Raw genomic sequence first — 10,359 nt, 5'->3', positions numbered from 1 at the left:
TAGATCTATCTATACATATCTATACTTCTATATTCCTATACTAATTGACTCCTTGCTTCAAGAAAATAAATGCAGTATGCAAAATGCTTTAAATAAACATTTTTTTTTTTTTTAAATAAAACAGAGACGAAGTCTCACTATGTTGCCCAGGCTGGTTTTAAACTCCTGAGCTCAAGTGATCCTCCTGCCTTGGCCTCCCAAAGTGCTGGGATTACAGACATAAGCCATCGTGCCTGGCACATCTAAATCTTAAAATGGTACAAAAGAAAGAAATTTTTAATACCACCTTTTAAATTTTATTTATTTATTTTGGAGACAGGGTCTCACTCTGTCACCCAGGGTGGAGTGCAGTGGCATGATCATTGCTCACTGTAGCCTCGACCTCCCAGACTCAAGAAATGCTTCTCACTTCAGCCTCCTCAGTAGCTTGGACCACAGGTGTGTCCCACCACACCTGGGCAATTTTTTTATTTTTTGTAGAGACAGTCTCGCGATGTTTCCCAGGGCGCTTTTGAATGCCTGGCCTCAATAAATTTTCCTGTCTTGGCTTCCCAGGGAAATTCTTTTAATTTCGAAAACATCCTTTTATTATTATTTTATTTTATTTTATTGAGACACAGTTTCACTCTGTCTCTTAGGCTAGAGTACAGTGGTGCACAATCTCAGCTCACTGCAACTGCCACCTCCTGGGTTCAAGTAACTCTCGTGCCTTAGCCTCCCAAGTAGCTGGGATTACAGGCACGTGCCACCAATTTTTGTATTTTTAGTAGATGTGGGGTTTCACCATGTTCGCCAGGCTGATCTCAAACTCCTGATCTCAAGTGATCCACCCGCCTCAACCTCCCAAAATACTGGGATTACCGGTGTGAGCCACCAAGCCTGGCCTTATTCATTTATCTTTAAGAGATGGAATCCTGCTCTGTTGCCCAAGCTACAGTGCAATGGCAAAATCATAGCTCATTACAACTTCAAAATACTGGGCTAAGAGATCCTCCCACCTCAGCCTCCTGAGTAGCTAGAATCGCAGGCATGAACCATGGCAGCTGGCTCAAAAGTATCCCTTTAAATAGGAAGCTTAATTAATACAATTTCCATAACACACTTTAAGATGCTTAATTTATGCATAAGACTCCCTTTAAAAATATATCTACTATATAAATGAAATGCCCATGCTAGTCTCAAATTCCTGGGCTCAAGCAATCTTTCTACCCTGGCCTCCCAAAGTGCTGGGATAACAGGCATGGGCCACCACACCTGGCTAATATATATATATATTTTTTTAATTTACTTTTTCTTCACCAAAAGCAGATACTTGAAATACCACTTCGTAAGAACAGGACAATATATATACATAAGTATGTGTACATATGTACGTAGGTACAAAATTATGCTAGTAAGTAGCACAACTAAGATTTAAACCCCAATCTGACTCCCAAGTCTGTGCTATTAATCACTATTCTTTTTTCCTCCATGAAAAATATGTAGAGTAAGAATCAGATCCATGAGGAACGCCAATATTTAAAGTACAGACAAGAATACAAAAAGATCAGCAGGAACCGGGAAAGGTTAGCCAAAGAAGAAAATAGACCTGCGTGGTTATCATATAACCCAAGTTAAGAAAAATATTTCAAGAAAAGAAACACCCAATTTTTGAAAGAAAGTTATAAACAAATATACTTTAAATAAGTTGGACAGTTTTTCATAGTGAATTTTTCAATTGCAACACAGGTTTTTTTTCTCATGCCTATAATCCCAGCACTTTGGGAGGCCAAGGTGGGAAGACTGCTTGAGGCTAAGAGTTCAAGAACAGTCTGGGTAACACAAGGAGATCCTGTCTCTACAAAAAATAAAAAATTAGCCAGGTGTCGTGGTGCATGCCTGTAGTCTCAGCTTGTTGGGAGGCTGAGGTGGGAGAATCACTGGAGCCTGGGAGATTGGGGCTGCAGTGAGTCATGATCACACCACTGCACTTCAGCCTGGGTGAAAGAGTAAGACCCTGTCTAAAAACAAAACAAAACAAAACAAAACAAAAAAACACAGGGTGTTTTTTACTTGATAATTTGTCCTAAGAGGAACATACTACATTCATAGTATCAGCGATGGTTTCCAGGTCTCCAACTTTTGAGTAATTTTTTTTCCAAACGTGTGTGTGTGTGTTTCTCTCTTTGTGAGAGACACAGACTGTTTAACGATTCATTCATTCATTCATTCATTCATTCATTCATTCATTCAGAGAGGGGGTTCTTGCTGTGTTGCCTGGGGCTTAATAGATCCTCCCGCCGCAACCTCCTGAGTAGCCGGAATTACAAGTGCACAACCAAACCCAGCTGTTTAGAATTTAGAAGGCATTCGTTTCTGGGGGAAACCAAGTAAAATCTGACTTTTTACAAGTAAATTACAATTTTAAACTAAAAAAAAAAGCAACTATTCAGGTTCTCTGGTTAATCCATAAAATCCCATATAACTCGTAATGAGATACTACTAGTATGTTCTACCTAAATAGAAAAGTCACCCAGCAGAATGGAGAATAGAGAATTCCATTCTCCAAATCACAGAAACAGATTATTGTCCACTGAAAGGAGAATTCTCCCCCAGCCTTTGTAGCAAGGCAATTTCTTCAAGATTAAAAAATTGCTTCTGCAAGACAATTGCTACTGAGTATTTTAAAGCAATGAAAAGTAAATCAATTACCCTCTACCACTCTTTCACTATTTAGCAAATATCTGTTTATAGAGGACTTTATTTTATTTTATTTTTTTTTGAGATGGAGTCTCACTCTGTCGCCCAGGCTGGAGTTCAGTGGCATGATCTCGGCTCACTGCAACCTCCGACTCCTGGGTTCATGTCATTCTCCTGACTCAGCCTCCCAAGTAGCTGGGACTACAGGTGCCCACCACCACGCCCAGTTAATTTTTTCTATTTTTCAGTAGAGACGGGGTTTCACCGTGTTAGCCAGGATGGTCTCGATCTCCTGACCTCGTGATCCGCCCGCATCGGCCTCCCAAAGTGCTGGGATTACAGGTGTCAGCCACCGCGCCCGAACTTTTTTTATTTTTTTAAGAGACAGGGTCTCACTTTGTCGCCCAGGCTGGAATGCAGTGTCATGTTCATACCTCACTGCAACCTCTAACTCCTGGGCTCAAGCAATCCTCTTGCCTTAGTCTCCCAAGTAGACAGGAATAGAGGAACATGCCACCACACCTGGCTAATTTTTTTTTTTTTTTTTTGAGACAGAGTCTTGCTCTGTTGCCCAGGATGGAGTGCAGTGGTGCGATCTCAGCTCACTGCAACCTCCGCTTCCCAGGTTCAAGTGATTCTCGTCCTTCAGCCTCCCAAGTAGCTGGGACTACAGGTGTGCACCACCACACCTGGCTAATTTTTTGTATTTTAGTAGAGGCCGGGTTTCACCATGTTGCACAAGGTGGTCTCGAACTCCTGAGCTCAGGCAATCCACCTGCCTCGGCCTCCCAAAATGCTAGGATTACAGGTGGGAGCCATTGCAGCTGGCCCTGGCTAATTTTTAACTTTTTATAGAGATGGTGTCTCATTATACTGCCCAGGTTGGTCTCAAACTCCTGGCCTCAAGTGATCCTCCCACATCAGCCTCCCAAAGTGCTAGAATTACAGGCATGCCTGGCCTATACTGGACATATAAACATCAAAGCTAATGCTATACAATTAGTTAAAATGACACAGAGGAAGACAGTGACTTTGAATCTCTAGTTCCCACATAACACATATCAACTAGGATAACAAAACTAAAAATCCACAGACAACACACATAACAAACAAGTGACAAAAGTAGTCTCATGATTTCCAAAACATGAGCAGAGGCCGGTGGCTCATGCCTGTAATCCCAGCACTTTGGGAGGCCGAGGCAGGCAGATCACCTGAGGTCGAGAGTTCAAGACCAGCCTGACGAACATGGAGAAACCCTGTCTCTACTAAAAATACAAAAAAAAAAAAAAATTAGTTGGGCATGTTGGCACATGCCTGTCATCCCAGCTACTTGGGAGACTGAGGCAGGAGAATCACTTGAACCTGGGAGGCAGAGGTTGTGGTGAGCCAAGATCACGCCATTGCACTCCAATCTGGGCAACAAGAGCAAAACTCCTTCTCAAAAAAAAGAAAAAAACATGAGCAGGGAAGGATAAATTCTTTTATCTATGTGGGGGAATTTGCTAGTCCTAAGAACAGGCAATTCAGGGACCTAGTCTTTCAGGTCTGCCATCTTGAAAGCTTAATGAAAAGCTACCTGGAAGGCGTATTCTCAAACAAATTGTTGACAACAGCAGCTGAACCTGGGAGGATTTTTATATACTTGAGGGTGATTGTGAGGAGCCAGAGTTAAGGTCTGCGGGGACTGGAGCAAGCTGGGCCCTATAGAAACTTTCTAAACTAACAGCCAATGCTCACTTTCTGGGACAAAGCCCCATACTGAGGAGAAACTGCTGGACAGAGGATCTAAACTAAGGATGCCAAGAATAACAGGATCAAAGGGAAAAAAAATACAGAGAAAAGTGAGGAAAGACACAGCTAGAACCAGAAAGTAGACCTTTTTTTTTTAACAGCTTCACTCAGATATAATTTACAGACTATATTTTAAGCACTAACAAAAATAACAGAAGCAGCAGCTCTAGAGCTGTGACGCCAGAAGTATTCTCACCAATGCCTTCCCATCTACAGTTCAAAAAGTTTAACTTAATCTAAAAATGAGCAACAGAAAAGATCACACTCAAATCTCACAGAAAGTAATTAGGAAGGAAAAAAGAGGAAACAGAATAAGCTGGGAGCAGTGGCACAAGCCTGTAATCCCAGTTACTCAGGAGGCTGATGAGAGAGGATCCCTTAAGGCCAGGAGTTAGAGGCTGCAGTGTGCTATTACTGTGTCTGTGCCAAGGTACTCCAATGCTGGCAACACGGTGGGACTCTGTCTCTTAAAAAAAAAACAATTTTGGCAGACACGGTGGCTCATGCCTGTAATCCCAGCACTTTGGGAGGCCTAGGTGATCATTTGAGGTCAGGAGTTCTAGACCAGCCTGGACAACCTGGTGAAAACCTATCTCTACTAAAAATACAAAAATTAGCTGGGTGTGGTGCTGGAGCCTGCAATTCCAGCTACTCTGGAGGATGAAGCAGGAGAATCGCTTGAACCTAGGAGGCAGAGGTTGCAGTGAGCTGACATTGCACTACTGTACTCCAGCCTGGGTCACAAAGCTTGACTACATCTTAAAAAATAAATAAATAAATAAATAAATAAATAAATAAGCAGATTATCTCCACAAATAAAGTGATCTAGAAAGGCTTATCCACAAAACAAATAAAAGCATACCACTTTGAATGAACTCAAACATACATGGCTGGGCACGGTGGCTCACGTCTATAATCCCAGCACTTAGGAGAGCCGAGGCAGACAGATCACTTGAGGTCAGCAGTTTGAGACCAACCTGGCTAACATGGTGAAACGCCATCTCTACTAAATATACAAAAATTAGCCAGGTGTGGTGGTGTGTACCTGTAATCCCAGCTAGTCTGGAAGCTGAGGCATAAGAATCGCTTGAACCTAAGAGGAGCAGGTTGCAGTGAGCCGAGATCTTGCCACTGCACTCCACCTGGGTGATAGAGTGAAACTGTGTCTCAAAAAATAAATAAATAAATAAATAAATAAGAAATAAAATAAAATATACATATATATCATATATTGGCTGGGCACAGTGGCTCTCGCCTGTAATCCCAGCACTTTGGGAGGCAGAGGCAAGTGGATCGCTTGAGCTCAGGCAGTACTGTTTCCATAAGCCCTCTCAGGAATCTACCCAATAACAAGTCACAAACAACAAAAATGACTGGAGACACTGACATAAGGACTGACGGCACTGATTATTGGTGGATGTTAGCATCACAAAAAGAACTAGACATACATATCTCCTGCCAGAAGTACACCACCTATGAAGCAGTTCTGCCCTAAACAAACAAACAAACTTGAATATTCAGAAAATATAGAAGACAGAGGAACATGTTAAATGACATCATGGGGAAGCAATACTCTAGATTTATGACAATGTAGTTTCTTAAACAAAAAAAGCTATAAAAAATACATAAAGGAGAAATCCATATATAAAAAGCGACTTAATAATCACACAATGTAAAAATCTTATTTGGACCCAGATTCAAGAAAACAAACAATAAAAGAAAATAAACATTTCTAAGACAACTGATAATGTAAAATGAATATTTTGAAATATTAACTTTTTAGAAGTGATAACTGTATTGTTGGTTTTTCTGAAAATCCTTTTCTTTTAGAGATATATACCCGAACATTTATGGACATAACAACATGATATCTAGGGTTTGCATAAAAATAATTCTGAAAGAGGAGGTATGTTAGCATATAGATAAAATAATTATTGAAGCTGGTGGATGAATACACAGGGGTTCATTACATGATTCTATCAACTTCTGTACATGTTTGAAATTTTCTATAAAAGGTTTTTTTTTCTTTTTCTTTGAGATGGAGTCTCACTCTGTCATCCAGGCTGGATTGTAGTGGCACAATCTCAGCTCACCACAACCTCCACCCCTGGGTTCAAGCGATTCTCCTTCCTCAGCCTTCTGAGTAGCTGGGATTACAGACACCCACCACCACACCCAGCTAATTTTTATATTTTTAGTAGAGATGGGGTTTCACCATGCTGACCAGGCTTGGTCTGAACTCCTGACCTCAGACGATCCACCCACCTCGGCCTCCCAAAGTGCTGGGATTACAGCCATAAGCCACCGTACCCAGCCAAAATATATTTTTTTAAGAAAGAAAAAGACACATGGATTTAGTATTCTGATTTAGTAATTTAATAAAAATTTGTAGTTTTGTAACACAACTCTAAAATATTACTCTCTCTTACCCATAGAAATTCATTTTGTTTCAACTTTTATATTTTCCAGATCACATTTTCAAAGTTTAAAAAAAAAATGATAACACCTGATAGAGGTCAGGTGTGATGGCTCACATCCATAATCCCAGCACTTCCACAGGCCAAGGCGGGTGCGGGGGCCAGGGAGTGGGGAAGGCGGGGAATTGCTTGAGCCCAGGAGTTCAAGACCAGTCTGGGCTACATGGTGAAATCTCATCTCTACAAAATATGCAAAAAATTAGCTGGGCATTCTGGCACGCACCTGTAGTCCCAGCTACTCAAGAGGCTGGGGTGGGAGAATCACCTGAGCCCAGGAAGTCAAGAATGCAGTGAGCCATGATTGTCCCACTGCACTCCAGCCTGGGCATAACAGGGAGACCCTGTCTCAAGACAAACAAAACTGATAAAATCTATCCTGACTTATCAAGTCACAGGATTACAGGTGTGAGCCACGACACCCAGCCTTACAACTCAATTTTGAGAATGACTATCAAATCTAGTCCACAAAGGACAAAAAAATTTTCGTTCAGTGATTCATCCCCATAATTTCAATTACAGAAAGCATGAAAAAAAGACTTACCTGTTTTATGTGTGGATTCATGGCCATTTCAGTTACATTCTTTTTGGTCTCACAGAAAATAATAGCCCTCCCTTCAGACCCACTGTAGACTTGAAGGACATCTCCAATAACTGCCGGCCTCTGAGACCAATGACACTGGATGGCCAAATGCTTTGAAGAAAGAAAATATCACAGTATTTGTTTCATTAAAATTATTTTAAAATATTTCTCTTGTGTAGTTTTTCTATCCGGTCAAGAATTAGCCTCTCTGGGAGACTGTAAGACAAAGACTCTCTTCAACAGCACTTAAAAACAATATAGACAAATGGCCATCAATAAACTGATGAAAGAATAAACAAACTGCAGTATATTCAAACAGAATACCATTCAGCAATTAAAAGAAACCAACTACTGATATACATGGAACAATATGAACCTTAAAAAAAATGCCGAATAAAGTCTTAACAGAAAATGAGCACACACAGTATAATTCCATTTATATGAAGTTCTAGAATAGGCAAAACCAATCAACTGCGGAAGAAAAATCAGAACAGTGGTTGTCTCTGAAGTGGGGATACTGACTGGGAAGAGGCATAAGGGAAATTTCTGGGATGATGGCAATATTCTATATGGTGATAAGGGTTCGGGTTACACACATATGAATTTTTAAAAAATAGGCAAATGTACAAAGATTTTGCATTTCATTGTACATAATAAAAATAATATGAATGAACCTCAAAAACATATGCTAAGTGAATGAAACGACATAAAAAGTCACATATTGTATGATTACATTTACAGTCATGCGTTGCTTAATGACAGGGATACGTTCTGAGAAATGTATTGTTAGGCAGCTTCATCATTATGCAAATATCACAGAGTGTACTTACACAAACCTAGGGTATAGCCTACTACACACACCTAGGCTATATGGTATGTCCTGTCGCTCCTAGGCTACAAACCTAAACAGCATGTTACTGTACTGAACATTGTAGGCAATGGTAAGTATGTGTGTCTCTAAACATATCTAAGCACAGAAAAGGTACGGTAAGAACATGGCATAAAAGATAAAAACTGATACACCTGTATAGGACGGCTCCATTATAATCTTATGGGACCACCATCGAATATGTGCCACCGTATATATGGTCCACCGCTGACCAAAACATTGCTATGGAGCACATGACTGTACACGAAATATCCAAAACAGGTATATCCACTGAGACAAAAAACAGACTAGTGATTGACAGTGGATAAAGAAAGGAGGGAATGGAGGCTGGGAATGGTGGCTCACGCCTGTAATCCCAGCACTTTGGGAGGCCGAGGCGGGCAGATCACATGAGATAAGGACTTCAGACTAGCCTGGCCAACGTGGCAAAACAACATCTCTTCTAAAAATACAAAAATTAGCCGGGCATGGTGGCGCATGCCTGTAGTCTCAGCTACTCAGGTGGTTGAGGCAGGTGAATCACTTGAACCTGGGAGGTGGAGGCTGCAGTGAGCTGAGATTATGCTTTAATTTTTTAATGATATTAAAGAATTACATTGCACTGCAGCCTGGGCAACAAGAGCAAGACTCTGTCTCAAAATAAAAACAAAAACACAACACAAACAAACAAGAAAACCCACCACATCTTTGAGTGGTGTTAACAGTAAAAAAATAAAAATAAAAATAAAAACCACAGGGATGCAAATCAGCAAAACAGACTATGGGAAACTCATAAGACAAATGAGTTTTTCTGTTGTTACTGTTTTTTTCTGAGACGGAGTCTCACATTGTCGCCCAGGCTGGAGTTCAGAGGCATGATGTCAGCTCACTGCAACCTCCAGCCCCTGGGTTCAAGTGATTCTCCTTTTTCAGCCTCCCAAGTAGCTGGGACTACAGGCACGTGCCACTGTGCCTTGCTAATTTGTGTATTTTTAGTAGAGATGGGGTTTCACCATATCAGTCAGGTTGGTCTCGAACTCCTGACTTCAGGTGATCTACTGGCCTCAGCCTCCCAAGGTGCTGGGATTATAGCTGAGCCACCGCGCCTGACCAACAAATCAGTTTTTTCAACAGAAAATTGCAAAGAAAAAATAGGAACTATAGATTATAAAATGTTTAAGACTCATATCAATCAGTAGCAATGTAAGAATTCTATTTGGATCCAGATTCAAACAAACTATTTAAAAAAGATAGCAAGGGCGATGTGCACACTAGGTATTTAATGACATTATAAGAATTACTATGCTAGTCGCAGTGGCTCATGCCTGTAATCCTAGGACTTTGGGAGACTGAGGTCATGAGTTCGAGACCATCCTGGCCAACATCATGAAACACCCATCTCTACTAAAAATACAAAAAATTAGCCGGGTGTGGTGGTGGGCACCTGTAATCCCAGCTACTCGGGAGGCTGAGGCAGGAGAATCGCTTGAACTGGGGAGGCGGAGGTTGCAGTGTGCTGAGCTCACACCACTGCACTCCAGCCTGGGCAACAAGAGTGAAACTCCGTCTCAAAAAAGAATAAATAAATTACTGTTTTTCTTCTACTGTGATAATGACTGTGGTTTTAAAGAGTCCTTAGTTACCATTTTAGAAGAATATACTATTACTTGAAGATGAAATGACTGGGATTGTTTCAAATGCAGGGGTGAAGAAAAGATCATTGTTAAAGACTAGTAATAGGTAATGGGTACATCATGTTCTTTATACTATTCAATCTTTCTATTCAATTTACTATTCAATTTTATATGCTTGAAAATGTCCTTATCAACTTTTTTTACTGGTACATTTTACATTCTTACTGCAAAACTTTCAACCATTACAAAATATACAAAGCTTCTTATTTTTTACTCTTGTTTTTTTTGAGACAGAGTCTCAATCTGTTGCCCAGGCTGGAGTGCAGTGGC

General features: G+C 40.7%; 1 protein-coding gene across 1 annotated transcript in view; it reads right to left on the bottom strand.

Annotated features, from left to right (window-relative positions):
- Window positions 1–10,359, bottom strand: part of DDX50 (DEAD (Asp-Glu-Ala-Asp) box polypeptide 50) — a 61,407-nt gene that overhangs the window by 29,173 nt on the left and 21,875 nt on the right. The window contains exon 8 of the mRNA XM_011991174.1: window positions 7,489–7,638. Within this exon, the coding sequence (XP_011846564.1) occupies window positions 7,489–7,638 (150 nt within the window). The remainder of the gene's footprint in view (window positions 1–7,488; window positions 7,639–10,359) is intronic.

This window comes from Mandrillus leucophaeus, unplaced genomic scaffold (genome assembly GCF_000951045.1).
Source record: "Mandrillus leucophaeus isolate KB7577 unplaced genomic scaffold, Mleu.le_1.0 Scaffold39, whole genome shotgun sequence".
In the NCBI taxonomy this organism is placed as follows: domain Eukaryota; kingdom Metazoa; phylum Chordata; class Mammalia; order Primates; family Cercopithecidae; genus Mandrillus; species Mandrillus leucophaeus.
Note: the sequence above shows the minus strand (reverse complement) of the source record. Positions and strands in the feature narration are given on the sequence as shown.